Consider the following 20,445-nt stretch of genomic DNA (forward strand, 5'->3'; position numbering starts at 1 on the left):
AACTCCTGACTTAGATGTCATTTACTGCTTGGTTTCCTCTAGCTCAATTTTCCCATTTGAATAATGGGAATAATGTTTGTCATCTACCTCACAGAGTGACAACTAACTTATTGACATTTGACATTTGAGGTCCTTGGATGAAAGGTTGTCTATAAGTACGAAGTATTGTTATTTTGTAATCATTGCGTTGGTGTATGTATTCATTCATAAGGAATTTTGGGAAGAACAGCAGAAATATAGCTAGATATATATTTTTTAAATATTTTAACTTAGAAAAAGTCCCAAAGAGGGGTGTTTTTTAGGTGTTTTGAAAGCACCTAAGTTGCATTTTTGTTTTTCTTTTTTTTTTTTTTGTCTAGAGCTACAGAAAAATTCATGGGGAGGAAAGTAAGGGTAGGGGGGTTTCCATTTGGGGAACTTGATTTGCCAAGCCTTCTTAATGACGATTCCACAAATGTGGCTGCAGCTGTGAGGACAGCTGGAGAGACCTGTTGTCTTTCTGGTGCCCTCTGATATTTTGCAATGTCTCTTCTGATTGACACCATGACTGGGTGTTGCTGCTCTGGCCTGGCCCTGGCCGTCATGAGGGCGTTGCCACTTGGGCAGGGAACTGGAGAGAAGATTTAAGTTGGTTTGAAGAAGTAAAATTCCTCCTTGAGCTCATGAGCAGAGCCATGGAAACCCGAAGACTTCCCCCCGGGGCTCTGGGGGGCTTCTAACCAGAGAGGTGAGTCCCTTACAAGCTGTCACACCATAGAAAGAGAAGACCTCTGGCTAAGGTAGACAGGCTGATTGATACAGGTGACTGTATTATTGTAGAAAGGCAGGGCACAGGAGCTCTAGAAAGTTCACTGGGGTCCCTCTGCCGGCCTTCTAGGACAGGTTCTCACCTGGTTCAGGGAGAGAACTTCCTACTTGTCCTTCTGTGTGTGCTGCTAAAAAGGAAGCAATATTTAGAGCTGATTTAAGCCCCATCCCCTGCAATTTAGTCTGTCCAATGCCAACAAAACCATGCCTAGCTCACAAAGACCAGGCCCTTCTGATGCTGATGTGTGAAGAGAACTGGGCACTAGACTGAACAAAAGGTTTGCTTTTGTTAAAATGATTAAAATGGATTATAATGAAATTATAGAATCACTGCAACCACTCTTACTTATGCACTCCTGCAAAGGGAAAACAAAGTCACTGAAACAGAAATATTGTTCCCAAAGGCAAATTCGGTTTCCTTTTTGGTGACCTGAGAAAGTTGACCACAATTCCATTCAAAACCTTCAGGCACTTGACTTTTTTTTTTTTTTTAATATCCTTTACCTTTTTAATAAAAAGTAAAAAACAAACAAAAAAATACATTGATGTCCTGAATAGAACCTCTCTATGTAAAGGTCTCACTAAACAAATAAACACAGGACCAGACAAAAGAAATGGAGCTGCGAATAGCAATATGATATATAATGAAGCATTTATATATGTATGTATATATTATATATGAATGTGCGGGTATATGTGTGTGCACCTATGTACGTATAAATATGTAAATATTTGCCTACATATGTCACACACACACATATATATTTATACTGACCTCTTTAGATTGAAGTCCAAGGCACTTTTTACAATGAACAGGTTAAAGCCATTAATTCAGAACATAACTGTTTCTGGGTACATATCGATTTATGGCGCCAATATCACAATTCACATCTTTCCTTGCTTACTTCGGAGTGTCTGGTTGGCGTAACGAATAAGAGGCTTGGTTTTAAAAGAGATTAGGAATGTTTCTAGATGGTTAAACTAACTTCTCTTGCTAGTTTCCTGTAGGGAGGAGGGTTCCCACTGGTGGGATGGTGAGTTTCTCAAGGAAGGAACACAGATGCAGCTATTTCTGTACTATGCTGAGCGGAAAGCCAGGTGGCCTTCCAGGGGACCTGCCCTGAGGAGCCACCTGATATTCTGATGGCCCTGCCAGCGTACACTAAAATGAAAACCTTAAAAAGGTGCTTTCACGTGGCTCAAGGCAATGAAGTGAGTACTTTTAAAATTAGACTGGGAAAAGACTGCTTCTCTGTGTACACCACCCAAGCTATATGACCTCAAGGGGAATTTTAAGATACATTTGTTTTTATCATTACGATCATAGAGGACCTTTACTTCCTCAAATAATTCTGTAGATGAGGGTCAAGGAAGAAATGGCTTGATCTTCTGATTATTAATTTTGTTGGCCAGTGATTCTCAACATTTAATATGTATACAGATCCCCTGGGGACCTTGTTAAAATGCCCAATGTGATTAAGTAGGTCTGGTGTGGGGCCTGATATTCTGCGTTTCTAACAAGTTCCCAGGTGATGGTAATGCTGCCGGTCCATGGACCATGCTTTGACTAGCAAGAGTTAGCATAGAGCTATATACCTGAATTACTGTCCAAAGGTCTGTTTTCCCCAAATCAGGAATTTGTATTGGTTTCCTTGACTCTAGATCGAATAATAACTTTGAGTAGAAAATCAGAACACTCTCTATAAATGTACAAGTCTTAGTCTGAGAAAGGCTAGAAGGAAAAGCCAAAAGAGCCAGTTCTATTTAGTAGCAGAAAAGTATTACGAGATAAATCAATTGCCACCAGTCCATTCATCAGTCAATTATAAAATTGAGAAAAACTCATTTCCATCACCCAGTGAGTGGGTAACTTGCTAAAAACTGGTGCCCTGGTGTTCTGATGGCTTTAATGAAGCTCTGCCTAACATGTTATGGGGAGCAGTACAGAGAGAGAGAGAACTGAGAGAACTCAGCTCAATAAGAATAAAATGTGTGTCCAAGTTAGGTCTCAGCTACACAGGCAGAGTGAAACTGGGCATTTAGATATTTCTCTTTCGAATGGCATGACTAATACCATTGAAGCCCCAGCCTTACCTATATTTAAGCTCAAATGAATGGAAGTGTGAGAGGGTTCCAGCCTTTTTCCCAGGAGAAAACCTGCCATTTTGCACTATCAGTATACCTGGGTGAGTCATCAGAGATTGTGAAGGAAAGAGATGCGCATACTCAGTTGAATCTACCCTGATGCTACTTGGTTTGCACCTGTGCAATACTATACGGAGTGATGGTAACAAATGAGGGTCCTCGTTGGGAGGAGGCCCACTGATTCTAGGAAACCTCTGTTCTATAACCAAACACATCCTGTTTTCATCTACAAATAGTCCTTTGGTCAGTCAAAGGAGGGAAGTGAGAAATTCTACACATGTGTCTCAGAGAAGGTGGGGCATGGATGTCATAGTTGCCAAAGTAGAGAATTTGCCACAATTTTGCCAGTAAAGGAAAATATCTTGATTGAAACTCTTCCTTCCTCCCAGCTGGAGTAAACTAGCAGAAAAGGAAGCCCAGCTCTCTGCGTGTCCCGCCTCTTCCCCTCAGTCCCTCAGGAGCTGTGCTCAGTGTTGTGGATAAACATGTGCAAACCCCGCACCCTCTAGGGCACTGCTGACTCAGGAAAGCACGCCTGCACACCAGCCTCTCATTGGGCCCCGGGTAAATGGAATTCCAATCCCAGTTATACTCTGACACAGAGAAACTTATAATGCCTGGAATTTTGAGTCTCTTGTGTCACAGGAGAACAAGACTCTTCCTTATGCCCCATTCTGAAATCGCCAAAGGAAACACCAGTTGACTGTGTTTGAGACATGTCATTTATGGAAGAGGTTCTTTGCAATTATATAGAAAGAGCCTGCACTTTTATTAAACTGGCTTTGCACAGCTGCTAAAGGAGTGATGGCTTTTAAAATCTCTTCTGAAATGGCTTGAAAGAAATTAGGGTAGAATTAGTCATCTAAGCTGGGAACAATGTTCTTTTGTGTCTAATAGTCACGTCTCAGAGAATTAGAATATGGCAGTTCTGTAGGCTGAGGACCCTTGGTCTGGGTGTCAGGGAATCACTAACAGTGATGTGTACTCAGAAACAGTCGTTGGGAGAGCAGGCTGACACCGGACCTGCTAAAGACTAGTTTGATACAAAATGTTAGTTGAAAGTTACAATATATTTTATAATATAGCAATATATTTCATATTTAAAATAAACTGTTATACTTTCTCCTATCATTAAAAAATAGCAAGCAGTACAGAGGCAAGATGCAAATTCATATTGAAGCTCATCTGATTCTGAATATAAACACATCAGTTTCTGAGTTCACCATGAAAATGTTTCCTCCATTAACATCTGTTGCTCTCTTTTGTTGTTCTCTTCTGGTCAGTGCAGAATGGAGAGTCTGGGACCAGCATTGAGTTGTTGCGCCATTAAAAAGTGTGTCTGATGAAGGTGGATCAGTCCTGGTTGAGATTCAAAGACTGAGACAATATGACACAGCTAGAGAATGTTGTTTATTCCCTGTCCTTCTTCTGTGAACTTGGATGTTGGCTGTTCCGATCAGATTGATATTTGCTTTGTCTATATATATATATATAAATTTTTTTTTTTTGGCTATAAATTCAGCATCTCTTTGGGATCCGAACTATAGGTTGGTGTTGAATTTTGTGCTTTTCCTCCATCAGCTTGGTTGGTCACAACGTCTCTTGTTTGTTTCAACACATGGTCCAGGCCCAAGAGTACAGCTTCCAGAACACGTTTCTCAGGTGTGTAAACAACTGTGGCAGGGCACTTGGCACCTAGATTTGGAGGTCATACGTTGATGATTTGATAATGGTTTTGTTCAGAGGGAACTCCAGTTCACGTTTGGGCATTTCCAGTAATGGTGTAAGAAAAAAAGATCACAGTTATTTTTTTTCTCTATCTGTATGTATTTATATACCATTGCACTGAGTACTTTTAATAAGCTTCGGTCTATTTTCGTAAAAATCTACATATTACTTGTCTGACAGGAGTTTACTGTTTACTATTCACACAGCCTGGCACAAGCTTTCAGGATGAAGAGCGCTCACCTATATTCTACTGCCAGAGGCAGACAGTTAATATTGCTATCCCTGTAACATTCCTTTCTTAGTGGTATCAATGATCCCGTTCCCACAGTGTTTACTTTGGCGGCAGTAGAGAAGGAAGGGATACTGTCCAGGGTGTCATTAAGCTGACTGACTGCAGGGAAGGGAAGGGGCTGTTCCCGCCTACCAGGAAGCCACCAGATAGCTGTCTAAGGTACTGAAACCGAATGCCGCAGAGTCAATAGGGGCAGCCAAATGGCCACTGATGGAGCCTTCATCTGCTTCTAAGCAACATCCAGGGAAGTAGGATGATTGTGTAGAACTGGGACGTACTTTAGGATTTAAAAGCAGTAACTTTAAAAGAGCAGTAACCTACTGGTAGTGCAATGACTTCATAGTGTCTCAGTTGTGGTACTGTGATGGTAGCAACACCATGGGTTCTGGGATGAAACACTGGTTCTTAATTTGGGGTGCACTGTTTGTTGAGGTATGCTCTGAAGGAGAGAGGTCCTGGGACTATGTGCTAATCCCATACTTCTCCCTGCTAATTTCACATAGGTTGATATGTAAGAATTACTTTTTGGTAACTATTGACTACATTCAGAGGCAACATCAAAGTGTGGACTTGCCAGAGTCAGTTTGGGCTGCTGTTGTTGGCAATAGTGATTTCATTTTAAAGTCTATTGAATACTTTGTACTTAGGAATATTAACTGTTACCTTCATTTTAAGCATAGAGAAATTGAGGTATGAGGTGGTTATATTCATTGGCCAAAGATGTGGATCCAGTGTTAGAGTTTTATTTATTCTGATTCTGCATCTCTAGTTTTCTTCTCTTCCATCATTACTTATTCACAAGAAATTATCAAAAATCTAAGGGGGAAAGCCTCAAATATTATATATTAAAATCATTGTTTCTTCAATGCTGTTTCTTCTTGGCCTTTAATAAATAACAACAGTTTGCACTTGCTCAGCACTTTGGAAATTACTTGCACACACATTTTCTATACCTCTTCAGTTATGAGATTGTTGTTACACCACTGGTACTTGCTGAGGTCAGAGGTTAGTGGTGATGCAGGGCCTTACCCCTCTTATTCTTTTGCATTGCATTAAGCATTTCTAGAGATATGATGTCATGAAGTTACATATTATGAGGATGGCAAGAGCAGTTCATAGACACTTCATGATAAATTTATTGATGGTGATCACACATATGTGGTCTTTGATCCAAAGATGCAGATTTTTATTTGGACTTCAATCTAAGGAGGAGTGACTCCCTAGTCTGCTGTAATTTACCAACTGATGCTATGTCCTGAAATTCCACTGAGATTAGTGGTCTTAAAGTATCACAGTACATCCCTGACTTTACAGTACATGAAGCTATAATATGGCTTAAGCGATGAGGGGGTGGCTCTGTATTTTTAATTCAAGTGTCTAGATATTTTAGGGAATATTAGAGTACTTTTACCTGACACTGAGTTATCAGAAGGATTATAGTAGGGGCTCTGCCACTGGGTCATCCTTCCAGGAGTGGGCAGAACTCAATCAGTTCAGTACTGGAGTGAGGTTACTGTAATTAATAGTTTTTCCATATAGCCAATTCTTGAGTAGATAATTAAACCTCCTCCACCACCAAACTTGAAATTACAGAACAAGAAGTCATGGCACGAGAATCCACCTGCCCCCTTTCCCCATCTGCCTAAGATGCTGAGGCTCAGTGGAATTAACCAAAAGATGGGCTGTAGGAAGAAAACCTGGGTGAGCTACACCCTAATCAATACCTAAGTCATCAAGGGTTGATTGTACTTGCAGGAGAACGGGCAACTTCCCCACATAAAGCTGAAAAACCAGTACAGAGAAGCAGCCTTCCATTTACCATTGCAGGATCGACATGCAGATTTGATCACTGTTTTTTTTTCCCGAAGAGTAAGTACTCTTTCGCCAAGGATAAAAACCATACGTAGCTATTGCACTACCAATAGGTCCAGTCATGCTACAAATGCCCATATGTTTCTAGGATGCCAGTGGCTACTGCTACTGGAAATATCTCCAACCACTCTCTTTGCTAGTGTTGCTAGGTTATAGGTCATCAGGATTTACCTAAGTGAATAGCATTAGTGGTGGGTTAAAGAAGAGTCACCCACAGACAGTGATGGGTCAATGACAGTCTACACACAGTTTTTGGCAGGAGGAGTAGCAGTGGAATCTTGCATGCCATTTGTTTGAAATTCAGATTAAATCCCTATTTGTGTGCACGTGCACACACACACACACATCACAGGGTTACGGGGGAATGGGAAGGGTGACCAGGAATTAAGAATTGAGGGCTGTAGGTTAGATGATTGGGATTGGCATGTTCAGGTTGACCTGTCAGCGCTCTTCACTTCATTTCTTTGTGAAATGAACTAACGCCACAAAGAAACCGCATGGTTATTTCATCTGCTTATTGGTCTGTTTATATGTTCAGCTGTCACTGAAAACAGGAGCACCATTCCTGGGACATAAAAAAGGAGAGGGATCTTTTAGATAATCAATAGTTAAGAGGACAAGCAAAAAAATGTTAAAGCCAGCAGCAAGTGCGGCATCTATGGTGTGCAAAGCACCCAAGGAAAGTGCTCAAAGGAGTTATCAAGATAAAAATGAGGGCATCAAGGGAAGAGCACAGCAATGAAAAGAGATATAAGAAGAGGTTGAACAAGAGACCAGCTCTTCTTGAAAGAGTGGCCTTTCTAGGGTGGTCTACCTTTTGCTGTCTGATGATTCCCTTGCCCTTAGAAGACCAGGCCCAGTGCTGTAGAGGAAAAGTCTTCACAGCTAGACTCTGCCTTTGGAAAAGTGGCGATGTCCTGTACAAAGTGAAACCCAACAGGACAGCCATCCACAAATGACACCCTTCTGTTTTACCCTAAACAGATGAAATATTCCCTACAGTATGATTTAAGTCCCCACAAGCAGACGTCAAAGACCTCAGAATGAGAAATGTGATGATTAGTATGATGGTTTTCACATCACAAACATTATGCATGGTTAGGTGATGGAGTGCGGAAAATATCACGCATCCGCATGCCCTCTCCTCACAATGCCTGTCATACACTGGCTCTGGATGTTTCTGGAGTCCCTTGGAGTTTGAGATGTATTACAATAGTTTCTGCACCAAGATTAACGTGGCACAGCAGGAACAGGATACTGACAAATCCCTGTCACCTTATCTTACCCACAGGGTTCCCTAGAATCTCCCTTTATCCTCATAACCTTACACTTTGAGGTGGTTTTAGGTCAGGTAGAAAGGACCAGCTGGGCCACTCACCATCACTTCTCCCAGCTCTCAGGTGAGGCACTTGACCCCTTTGCGCTCCTAACATCTGGGGCTGTAAACCTGTTGCTGGATAAATAGCACTGAGCAAACCCCCCTGACAATACTTCTATTCATGCAGGTGTCCTGGGGTCGCACCTGTCGGCGCATGTGTGTGCTTGCCTGGACAGGTCCCGCCCCCCTTCCCTCACACACGTACACCTGATCATGCGCTCCAGTGGAACACAGCTTGTTTGGATATAAGATGAAAACTCTGCAGAAGCTGTTATTTTTAGAAGGCTGCTTATCTCTCCAGAATGCCAATTTTGGCTTGTCATTCATCTCAGAGCAAGCATGGTGCATACCCAGGGCAAAGCACCCTGTTTTGCGTTTGAAGCAACCTGCATCTTCAGTGAAGCTCAGGACGTGGCCGACACTGGCAAACTACCTGAACTGACAGCACCCACATCCCGATTCAGACCAACTCAACGTGCACTTAGAGAGTGCCTACTGCGTGCAGGGTAAGGTACCAGGTCCCTCTTTATTTGGGCCAGGTGCAAACCAGAAAAGACCTGGGTTGACTGTGGGATGTGTATGTGTGTGTGTACATGCACACGCTTGCAAACACACGGGTTTATATGGGTATTAATATTGGATGGAAAGTCTGGCTTTTTATTTGTCTATTTTTCTTTCAGTCTAAATTTTGTTTTATGACTGTGCGAGGGATGGCAGGAAAGCATGTCTGTCTTGGCAAAAGCTGTGGGCAGCTCTCCCTTACTTTGTCATCCAGGGGCTTCCTTAGACAGAAGGAACGCAGACAGGTGGGCTGGAGGACCCCGGGGTGAGGAACCCATCCCCCAAGCCTGACACCACGCCCTCCCCCTGCGGGACCCTCCTCCGGGCTGGCTTCACTGCCGGCTACTTCAGTGCATCTGAGCTCCCACCCCCCACCACGTGAAGACCTGAGATTGAACGTGGGTGTCTGTTCTCCACCAACTGTGCCGCAAGGGCCCTACCAGAGGCGTCGCTTCCTGTCATCTCCTCTTGCTGCTCCCGAGTAGAGGCACCTAAACAGAGATCAGATTTCTGGTTTCAAGGCATATCAAACCAAGCACGCTGAATGAACATGAGTTAGTTAATTAGCTCGGTCTCTCTTCTTTACGTTCCCTGGTCTGCATGTTCCTTGATGGCAAAGCGACCAGGAGAGAGTTGATTTGCATCTTAAGACCTATGGGTAATGCTTCTGAAGTGGGGAGTTTTATTTAGCAACTGCTTGAACTCGTGTACGGGGTTGGGAAGGAGGTGGAGCTGACCCCGATTGGGCTGTCGGAGAGTGGGGTGTGGGTGGTGCCCACTGCCACACTGACGCCCCGGGCCTCCGTGAGGGCAGACAGGAACTGCCGCTGCTGCTGGCGCAGGGTGTCCGCGATGAGCAGGGGCAGGGAATTGACGCTGGCGGTGAGGTGCTCCAGCTTCGACTCCAGACTGCCGATTTGTTTCTCCAGATCTTCGCTCCGATCATTGAGTTCTGTGATTAAGTCATACATGACGTTCTGCATCTGTTTGGAGAGACAGGAGACGACAGGTCATTGCAGAGGAATCTGCAATAGGAAAAATGAAATACTCCTCCAGATTACACTTGAAATACAACTCCTCCAGGGATCTACTTCCACACCGGCCGTGTCGGGTCTGGCCAAGGACAGAGAAACAGTTTACTTTCTTGAAGACTTGGAGGCTCAAATGGCACAGTGGGTTTTTGTGTGTGTGTGTTTTTGTCTGATTACAAAAATAATGTATATTACTTATAAAAATAGATTAGAAAATATATAGACTGGAAAGGCAGCACTTTCTTCTTCAATAGAACGAGTCCCTGAAGTGTCCTCATGTTCTTACTTTGTCCAACCTCTCAGCTCATAGGGCAATGGCACCTACTGATGAAAGAGACGGCTCTGTGGTGGGGAGCGGACAGTGCAATAGACTTAGCATTGGTAGGCCAGGGTTCAAGTACACGTCTGCCACTCACTAATAATGTGCCTTCCCTCATGCCCCTTAACCTCTCTGCTTGGTTGCCTTATGAAAGAGGAGTTAATAATAACAACACATAGTTATAGAGCTGCTGCTCCCCCCCCCCCCCCCCCCCCCTTTCAACACAGCAGGCAGAATGTACAACGTACAACGTAACTCACTCAGGACGGGGCTGTAGTGAAAGGGAGCTGCCTCGCTGAGGTTACAGCCCCTCTCCTGCCTGGTCAATGAGGAAGGACATTGTCTCAATTTGGGACACCCCTGAAGGGCCAGTCCACCTCCGGAACTCCCGTGGGTTGGTCGAGGCCTTTGTCAGTCAATCGTATCACAGTTCAGCCTCTCCCTCTGCCCCATCCTGCTTCCCTCGCTCCCCAACAGGTGCTGTCCTGATGGTGTCCCCAGTAAACCTCCTGCTCTCGGTGCCATCTCCCAGTGTCCCAGGGACCCGCCCTGTCACCACTGCTCACTCCCCACACATCCCATGGCCGACAGCCTCCCCTCCTCTCAGCCTCCCCTTAAAAATCATCTCCCCCCATTGCCCTTGTTAACATGGCACTTTGGTCCCACTCCTACCCCTGATCCCGCTAACCCTGCTCAACTCTTTTCTTTTCTTCATGCCACCTTCTAATAAACTAACTAATTTGCTATTTCTTCTGCTTATTATTGTCTGTTTTCTCCCCTCCAGGGCGGGGACCTTCGCCTGTTGTGTTCACGGATGTGTCCCAAGGGCTTAAAACAGCATCTGGCACCCAGGGGATGCTCAACTAACATTTTTTGACGGACAAGTGTACATAAACATGCCTAGCAAGGGGGTCTGTCACACGTGGTCGGCACTAAAAGATGTTGGTAGAACTAATGAATGAATAAAGTGCTGGCACAGGGGAAAATCACCGTCCCTTCCATCCTTTGGCCAATGTAGGAGTTTAACTGATGGGAAAAGACCTTTTGCGCCACAAATTATTTCCATATACCTAGAGAGTTTCTCAGCATTTCCCACCGAGACCTGAGTGGCTGAAGGAAAGGAGAGAAGACTCCTGAGGGGGCCCAGCCCAGGGCCTGCCTCTGGAGAGCAGGTGTTCCGTAAGCTTTTGTGAATGAACATTGAACAAGGTCGTGAGAGCAGGGGAGCAAAAATGCGGTACCTCCAGGGAACTACCAATAAAATAAAACTTTAATGTAATAAAATAAACTTGTCTTCTGAGAGTTAAGTTATAAAACCAGGTCAGAGCAGCACTGAACAAAGGCAGCTTGTGACAAGTGCACCATTTTCGGTCCTACATCTGCTCTTTGTTCCCTGGCTCCATGAGAGGCCATTCATTCAGGCTGTCCCCACCTGAAACCCGGGCGTCATCCTCTCCCTCAGGCCCCATATCTCACCGGTACAAAGTCCTGCCCACCCTACGTCTACCCATCCCTCAAATTCAGTTCATTTAATTGAAATGAAACCACTTTTGTTCCAACCGTACCACCATGGTTCTGACTATCCTCTTACCAGGCAACTTTCTGGTTATAATTTGGCTTCCCGGGTTGGTCTGTAGAGCCCTTATCTAGGTGACAGTCACATGTCTCCCTGCAAACTAACAAGGGACATCAGACTTGGGAGCAAGGCTCTTGGGAGACTTCATGCTCTCAGGTGTTCCTGTGGGCCAGGTTGGCGGTTGCTTTGTACCCTCCCAAACCCCACCTGCAGGCACTGTGGCTCTAGGGGCTTCTGGTCATCTGCCAGTGACACCCTGTCCTATTTTACCTGAAATTTCAAGTTACTCCAGGAAGATGCAGAAACCATTGGTGCCCGCGGGGGCCAAGGTAGTAGGGACTGAGGTGAACGAAAAAAAAAAAAGTAAAGGAAGGTGGCAATAAATGAGAAGCCAGAAAGGAGATGGGAGAAGGGGGATTGAAAATGTAGTGATACCTTCCCACCAGGAAATTGGCTGCAGCCCCAGAGGGAGCCGTCACAGAGGTGGAGTGAGGCAGCCCTGCTTTGCAAAGGGCAGGACTCTTCTGTGGCCGCCTCAGAGGAGAGCGTGACTTTAGAGGCAAGAGTGCTTCCTTCATTAATTAACATTCACAGAACCTCTTCAGGGTGCATGTTCTTCCCAGAATGTACAACACCACAAATCTGTTTGACCGCAGGGGCACCCTAACGAGCTCTGGACTGAATCCGGGCCCCTGGGTCTCAGCCCCAGCGCTGCAGCTCTCCAACAGCCCGACCTTGGGATGGTCTCTTTGGACCTTGGTTTCCTCATCTATATTCCTAATCAGAACTACCACATGCAAAACTGTTATAGTTCACAAAGCATTTTCACAGATACCATCTTATGTGATCAGTGGAGCCTCAGATGTGGGGAATGATTTTTACACTTCAATGGAAGACACTGAAGCTAGCATACAAAGCCTCCCAGCGTTCCCCCACCCCATCTCTGCCACCCTACGAGTGAGCTCTTCAATACAGCAAGTGTTATCTGGAGGCCACACGCCCTTTTCATAATCTAGAAAGGACCAAAGGACAGGGGTGGAAGGTGGTGAGCTGGAAGGATGAAGCACAGAAAGAAAAGGGAGAGAACACTGTTATTACTGTCTCCCGTGTTCTGTTGCTTTTGGTGACAGGATACCAGGGGGAACGTGGACCAGTGTGAAAGACGCTAGGCTGCTGCCAGGACCTTGGCTGAGTCTCCTGGGAGGAAAGATGAAACACGGGATGGATGTCAGAGTTCACCCTCCCTGCAGGTCCCACACCACTCCCAGTAGCCCTGCAGACGCTTTCCCTTCACCCTCTCCTCCACACCCTTTCTTTCCGGGTAACTTGCTCCCAGGTTATTGATGGCTTCGTTCCCCCACCCAATTCACGCGAGCCTCTTTCCAGTTCACTGAGTTTTTTGCTTCACCCAGTCTGCTCTGCACGGGGCCCTGTCTCTGTGAAAGGCGGTGGCTGGCACTGAAGGAACGCAGGCTTGAAAGTCCAGTGTGCCCGCTATTCCCAGGAGAACACCAGCCACAGCCTGTCCTGCCAGGTGAGAGGGGAGGCAGAAACATGGCTACCTGTAAAAGAAATATCTTGGGGCTTGTTGGGCCATTCCTGCACCTCCCAGTGTGGGTCCCCAGCCACGTTTGCCCTACCCGACCCCCCTGCTGGCCTCAGCTGATTGGCCCAAGGGTGGACACGTGACCCAAACTAGCCAGTCATCTCATCCCTTCTGAGAATTTAGAATTAAGACCAATAGGAGGACAGCCAATCGGTCTTTGCCTGTGGCTAGAACTAGAACATGTACTCTCTGGACAGGGGCCTGCCATGGTCTGCCATGGAGACAGGGGGCATAGAAAGTTGTCAGGAGATGAAGGCGAGGGAGAGAGAGAGAAGCAGGCACTTGAACAGGAGAGAGAAGAGAGGGTGAGCGGATACCTTCCAGGGTGAGGCACACTTCTAGGTAGTTCCTTCCTGAAGTCTGACCACATGCCTGCCTTGAGGTTCTGCCTGGAATGAGACTTCCTTGTATCCTTATAATAAACACCTACATTTTAAAACCTACTTCCAATGGGTTTCTGATACTGGAACCCAAGAGTTTTAAGCAGTGCACCCAAGACCATGGGGGGCTCCCTTCTGCACTTGGGCATTCCATTCACATCCTTGCCTCCTCCTGGCTCTCAGGAGCCCTGCACTCCACCACAGCACCCCCTCCAAAGCACACAGCCTGTGGGCTTCTCCCCACCTGTGCCAGCCGCACATTCCCTGACTGAAGTCTTCCCAAGCTTAGGAGGCCCTTTCTTTGGCCTGATCCCTTCATTGAACAAGGCGCCTGCACGTGGCCCAAGAACTGGCAATGTCTCTGATTGCACCATCTTTTCAAAGGGGGATTAATTGGCCTGAGGGAGTTTCTCTTGCTTACCCAGGGAATGTATTCCATGATGATAATCGACATCTGCTGGAATGTTCTGCCAGCCTGGCCCTGGGCTATACATTTGATGTACAATTTCTATCAAGAGGCAATGAGGGGGCTTCCCTGGTGGCACACTGGTTAAGAATCCGCCTGCCAGTGCAGGGGACACGGGTTTGAGCCCTGATCCGGGAAGATCCCACATGCCGCGGAACTAAGCCCATGTGCCACAACTACTGAGCCTGTGATCTACAGCCCGTGAGCCACAACTACTGAGCCCGCGCACCTAGAGCCCATGCTCCGCAACAAGAGAAGCCACTGCAATGAGAAGCCCACGCACCGCAACGAAGAGTAGCCCCTGGTCGCCACAACTAGAGAAAGCCTGCACTCAGCAACGAAGACCCAATGCAGACAAAAATAAAAAAAAAAAAATTAAAAAAAAAAAGAGGCAATGAGGAGGAGGGGCTGAGGAGGGGAGACCCTTTCTTCATTGGCGCCTACACTCAGCTCTGCCAGCGGTGCAGCCTCCGATTCCTTCACTCCAGAGATTTGCAAAAGGAGAGAGTTCCTTTATAGTATCAACAGCAGTTCAGGGCCAGAAATGCAGAATGACAGTAGGGCTCTCAAAGGAGGGCTCTCGTTTTTGGCATCTTCATGAGAAATAAAGAAATGCACCCCTCACCACCACCAAATTGGGGCCAGAAAAGCTGAGTTGTAAGGACTGCAGGATGCAAGAAAATGAGTTTGCAATTATAACGGCAAACCGGAAGGATCCTCCTAGGTGTGACCCAGGCAGTAGCATTGCCAATATCACCATTTGGTCTCGTCAGTGTGCTTCACCCTGTGCAAACTCAGTGTACAGCTAATCAAGCAACACACTGAAAAGATGTAGTAGGTCAGCTAATTAAATCCCAGCAAAGACTGACCTGAGTGACTGAATTTAAGAAACACACGCTAGGTTTTAAAAGTCAACAACACGCACTAGTAGATTACAAGTGTCAAGAACTCAAACCCAGATGATTTTTTAACAAAGGAGGAAGCAGTCTTTGCTTTCCTGGTCCTGCACTGTCCAGTTTGGCCAAGGCCAGGCCTTCACAGCCACACCTGATAAATTGAAATGCCAGCATCTGAGAACCCTTTACGGGGTCTTTGGATTTTGCCACTCACCTTGGAAAGGTCCACCAGGGTGTTGGCTTGGTCACTCAGCTTCCTCTGCTCCATCTTGACGCTCCTCAGTCTGCGGGAAAGAGTCGTAACAGCCATGCTCTTCAAGCGCTGGGCTCAGCCCCGTGGGCAGATTCCACACCCACATCAATTCACCTGGCTTTGGAACCCAGCCCAGGACCTCGAACATGGGTGACAACTGACCAGAATCAAGGGCTTGGCAGGTCCCCAAGAAAGCAAACTCCTGCCTCCACGTGTGCCTACCTTCAGTCATTATAGTTTCCGCACCACTCTCAGGTCATTTCTCGGCTTCTGTTCCTTTATCTAGGCTGTGCCTTCCACCTTAAGTGCCCTACTCTCAGCCTTTCAGCATTTCCCCAAGCCTCCAGGTCAGAATAAATGTTTTCATCCTCTACTTTTAAAAATCCACTATACTTTTTAAATACTTAGCTTACAGAAAGCACTGACCACAATTTGTTCTGCTTCCAGTTGTAATGTGGGGTGTGTGTGTGTGTGTGTGTGTGCACGCGTGCGTGTGTGTGTGTGTGTGTGTGTGTGTAGACTATGAGAGCCCCCTGAGGCTCCTACCTAATTTTTACCTTCCATAGCAGTCTGTCCAATGTCTGGCAGTGGCAGGTACAATAAGTGAATAAACAGACTGATCTGCGTCCAGTTCACCACCCCCAGTGGTTGTTGAGTGGAAAAGAATGGATTTCTCCTGCTCCTCTAAGTATATGAGAAGACACTGATGGAGCTCTGGGGAACCCACCACTTCTAATCTGGTCCTCTGGTGGCTGAGCTGCCCCGGCCTACTCACTGGTGGATTGCTTGGAGGAATTTCCTCTGGTGTTTCCTGACTTTGGCGTGGTCAATCTTCTTTAGCAGCTTTGTGTGTTTATAGATTAGCCACGTTTCCCGAAGGACATTGGCCGCAGCATTCTTGATCTAAGGAAAAGTAAATAAAACAGACTGCTATCAGGTAAATTTCCCTAGGTTCACATAACATGTTTTGTTATGTCTGTCGATATAGTCTACCTTATAAGGAAATGATTCTGCAACGATCTTTTTCCTTAATGAAATCATGAACTCTTAGAAAGGATTATTAAAATTCACCTCTTATTAATCCTGTATTGGACACGGTAGCCTGGAGCCCGAAGTTGAGGGGTGGTTCCTGTCTCTTTCTTAATTATTTCAGGACTGCCTATCCACTGTTGTTGCTGATGCTATATTTAGATAGGCTACATTACCAAGACCTGGAGGCCTGGGGCACACTTTGAATAGATAAATATGTACCACTGCTGCCCGTGGATGCAGACTTCCATGCTCTACGTGGGATTTCTATTTAGTGTACATGGTACATTTCTGGGGTTCACAGAGTAAACAGATTTCCTGTCAGCTAGAGATTTTATTTATTTATTTAAAATTTGTATACCATTTTTAAAGGTTACTTTCCATTTACAGTTATTACAAAATATTGGCTATATTCCCCGTGTTGTCCTATACATCCTTGAGCCTATCTTACACCCAGTGGTTTGTTTCTCCCACTCCCCCAACCCCTATGTTGTCCCTCCCTGCTCCCCACTGGTAACCACTAATTTGTTCTCTTTACCTGTGAGTCTACTTCTTTTTGGTTATATTTACTAGTTTGTTGTATTTTTTAGATTCCACATATAAGTGATCTACAGTATTTGTCTTTCTCTGTCTGACTTCTTTCACTTCAGCTGGAGATTTTACAAGGCCTCTCTGAGGAAATGTCTTTCCCACCGAATAGAACTCTAGGTATTAACAAGTCCATTGTTTCCTTTCCCAAATGGCAAAAAACATTTACACTGCAATTTTACATGTAAATGTAATTGGCATAAAACTGAAATCACTTCCAAACAGTGTCTGAAAATCAGTGAAGATATTTTGGTGTGAAACCAGAGCTGCCTCTCTCCCAAGGCTGGCTCTTTCACTGCACTGCAATCACACATTTCAACATATGACGCTGTCATCTGTTGACATGGAAACCACTGATCTCACCTGGCTCACGACAGAGCTGAGACATATCAATGGCATCCAGATGGCAGGGGACAAAGTTTTAATCCAAACACAGACATCTTCAGCAATTAGTAACAAGAGCAAGAGGAAACATTTCTTATTAAGCACAAGCGAAACAGATTTTTGATTAACTGTTCCCATTTCTGTCAGCCATGCAAACTGGCACAGGCCCACAGGCCCAGGGCCTGGAAGTAAGTAGGCCAGCCTAGTAGAAATCAGGTTACTAGCCAGAAAGGATTTTAATAAAATTGGAGAGTACAGGCCTGCTTCCTCAGACTGACATCAACAGATGGGACGTTGTTAAAATACTGAGACGTGTGGGAAGGCCTGGGAAACATTGTTTTGCAGGCTGATAACTTCTGTGTGTATGTTTTAAAAATTTATTACTAAGGCTGGATTATATTTTTCATTGGCGCTGGAGTGATATTCTAAAAGAACAGCTAGGTCTTCTCAGAAATGTCTAAGTGACATAAATACTGCCTTTTTGTTCAGTAAAAATCTACCGTGAAGATGGTTTTAAATGACTTAATTGTCCACCTTTGGTACTTTCTTGCCTGAAAGGAAGCAGGTGGTGGTGAGAAGAAGCAGGTGGTGGTGAGAAGCTGGAAATGGTAAGTGTCCAGGTGAGGAGGGGGGAGGTAGAGGAGGGTGTGGTCACCGGGGTCCTGTCCAGGGGCTGGAGTGGACATCAGCCTCCTGGCAAAAGAGGCAGCATAGAAGGGAAGGCTCTCTCTCTGTGGAGTGCCTACTCCTGCTGCCCTTCTGTGGGAAGAGGGCAACTTGACAGATGGTTTTTTCAGTTTCCCTAGGTGCTTAGCCTCCAAGGAAAGCCTCACAGAAGAAACAGGAGGGAAAAACCTGCCCAGCATGTCTGATGGTCGGCAGAGCCCCAGTTACACGGGTCTTGTCTTTGGAACACTGACAGAGCCATGGAGTGTCAGCGCTGATGAGCCTTTGACAACTGTCTCTGTGTTGGTGTGGAACAAACATTTGAAATTGGAGAGGCTGCAGGTGAATCCTTCCTCTGCCAGTTTAGGAGTAAGTGCTTAACTATCTATAAGAAGGGAAAAGTAAATCCTTACCTTAAGGGCTGTTCTGAGGCCCAAATGAGGCAATAACCATGGTGCTGATGGTGCTGAGGCTAAGAGTGGACATCTACCAGGTGCCGCTTTACCTATGTGTAAACCCAGTTAACCTTCACAACAACCCTCTCAGGAAGGTACTAATATTATCCCCATTTTACAGATGAAGAAACTGAGACAGAGACCAAGACCGTAAAGTTATAAACGGCAAACTGAGTCAATGTGGATTTAAGTGTTATAGAAACTATAAAGTACCATAAAGATACTAGTTAGTTATCATCATCTGGCCCAACCCCCCATTGAAAATATGAGGAAATGACAGCTTCAGAGATAGAATGTGAGGGCCAGAATCCCACAGCTAGCTGACGGCAAAGTCAAAACAAGAGCCAGGTCCAAAAAGAGCATACGGTTTTCATGTGGTCTGAAGAAAGACCTGACTGACTACATGTCATCTCTACACAAACAACATTATTTCCTGTTTTCCAGGATCAAGGAACTGGAAAGGACATTAGATTTGTTTTTAATCATCATGGCCCTCACTTAGCAATATGACAGAACAGGGAGTCCAGGTCCCGCACTTAACTTTAGCCCAAATATAAGGTATTAAATCACAGCACAGCCTGGGTAGTTGAGCGAAGCAGTCACGGCCTCTTTATGGCTTTGAACGGGAGGCCCCTGCGTATTCAGGAAAGCGATGTTAAATGCAAGCCTTGGTGCTGACTCTGAATTAATCGCCAGCAAACAACCTGGCACAAAGCTGAGCAGATCAATACACACAAGAGAAAAAGAAACAGGCTTTTAACTGCCTCGTGCTTTCCCACGTCGACAGTGACCGCTCTTGTGACCAGGTTCTCCCTCCAATTCACCTGGCTGATTGCTTTGGGCATCGCCGGGGTGGGAAGCAGTTGAGGCTGTGTGCCCCTCCTGGGATTCACTGAGCTTCCATAGGGCTTCCAAGCACCACTCCCTGATGGGGACTTGGGTACCCACTGACCTCTCCTAGTGGGCGGGGCACCAGGGCCAAAAGATGCTCTTGAGGGTGAGGGTGGGAGTGAGTGGGTCAGGGAACTGGGAAGGACTGGGTAAGGTTGGCCATGATCCGACGGGCTCAGGGACGGTTAGAAGAGGGCCGTTTGTGCATGGAAGACTGGCTGTTTCGTCCCCCAAACCCATAAGCATACGAGCTAATTGTTTTCTTTGGGCCCATTCATTCTCTCCCAAGAATTGTATGCTTGTACTCTGACGGTGGCCGGAGAATTGGCTCCGTGACCTATGCCCTTCAGGGAGGGCTCTAAGATTCATGAGCCCGGGCAAGAAAGTCATCCAACTAAGATCTTGCATACAATACTGACAGCTAACATTCACAGAGTGCTTACTATGTGCCAGGCTCCATGCTAAACACTTTCTGTTTACATCGTTCCACTAGCCCTCAGAAAAACCTCACAAGGGGATGAACGATCATCTCTGCCTTGGACCATTGCGGAACCTCTCTGGGACTCAATTTTCATATTCATTCCTTCCCCAAACATTTACTGAGCCCTTACAATGGGGCAGATACTGTTTAGGAAGTAAGAATACTGGGATGCACCCACCAATAACATTTCTGCCCTCAAGGAGCTTCTAATCCTATGGGGACAGCATGCCCTGTGTAATATAGTGTCAGGCAATAAGTGCTTCAGAGAAAACACAGTAGGGTCCCAATCTGTGAAATGGGATTGTGGTGTTGATTCAATGAAACACTTAGCACAGAGCCTGGCTGCACCGCGCCTCAGTACACAGTAGTTTTACTGATGTTCCTTCCCCCAACAAATGTCAGCTTCTTCCCCCACCTCCAGCGAAAGAAAACATAAAACAGGACACATATGTCTGTTCCTTGAGCTCTTGGCCGTATTACCCATGTCAACGACTTGCTCTGGCTGCCTCTCTGCCAGGGTAACCTGCCTCTCCAGACTTCGTGGAGGCTGGTGCAGGAGGAACATGTGGCAGACGAGGGGCACCCTTCTTCACCTGCCCCCATGCTCCCGACAGCCACAGGGAGCCCTGGGAGAGAAATTC

General features: G+C 45.9%; 1 protein-coding gene and 1 long non-coding RNA gene across 6 annotated transcripts in view; one reads left to right on the forward strand and one right to left on the reverse strand.

Annotated features, from left to right (window-relative positions):
• The first annotated feature begins 205 nt into the window (after window positions 1–205).
• Window positions 206–14,251, forward strand: LOC113614085 (uncharacterized). 4 transcript variants are annotated; one of them, XR_003430446.1, is made up of 4 exons: window positions 206–727; window positions 6,728–6,841; window positions 8,555–8,728; window positions 9,713–14,251. It is a non-coding gene; the product is annotated as an uncharacterized LOC113614085 (long non-coding RNA). The 4 variants fall into 4 exon arrangements; XR_003430444.1 differs by lacking the exon at window positions 206–727 and having other exon boundaries at window positions 6,280–6,841; window positions 9,713–9,955; window positions 10,918–14,251; XR_003430445.1 differs by lacking the exon at window positions 6,728–6,841 and having other exon boundaries at window positions 445–727.
• The window catches only part of KCNN3 (potassium calcium-activated channel subfamily N member 3), a 178,053-nt gene continuing 166,329 nt past the window's right edge, over window positions 8,722–20,445 (reverse strand). Inside the window, exons 6-9 of one of the 2 annotated variants that reach the window (XM_027095381.1) lie at window positions 16,086–16,213; window positions 15,272–15,341; window positions 9,521–9,766; window positions 8,722–9,274 (exon numbers count right to left, since the gene is read on the reverse strand). In XM_027095381.1, coding sequence (XP_026951182.1) covers window positions 9,242–9,274; window positions 9,521–9,766; window positions 15,272–15,341; window positions 16,086–16,213 — 477 coding nt within the window. In that variant the 3' untranslated portion in view covers window positions 8,722–9,241. Of the gene's footprint in view, window positions 9,275–9,442; window positions 9,767–15,271; window positions 15,342–16,085; window positions 16,214–20,445 lie in introns of those variants that run through there. The other variant, XM_027095380.1, reaches the window with a different exon arrangement.

This window comes from Aethalodelphis obliquidens, unplaced genomic scaffold, assembly GCF_003676395.1.
Source record: "Aethalodelphis obliquidens isolate GAN/ISIS:26980383/991018 unplaced genomic scaffold, ASM367639v1 scaffold90, whole genome shotgun sequence".
Taxonomy (NCBI): Eukaryota; Metazoa; Chordata; class Mammalia; order Artiodactyla; family Delphinidae; genus Aethalodelphis; species Aethalodelphis obliquidens.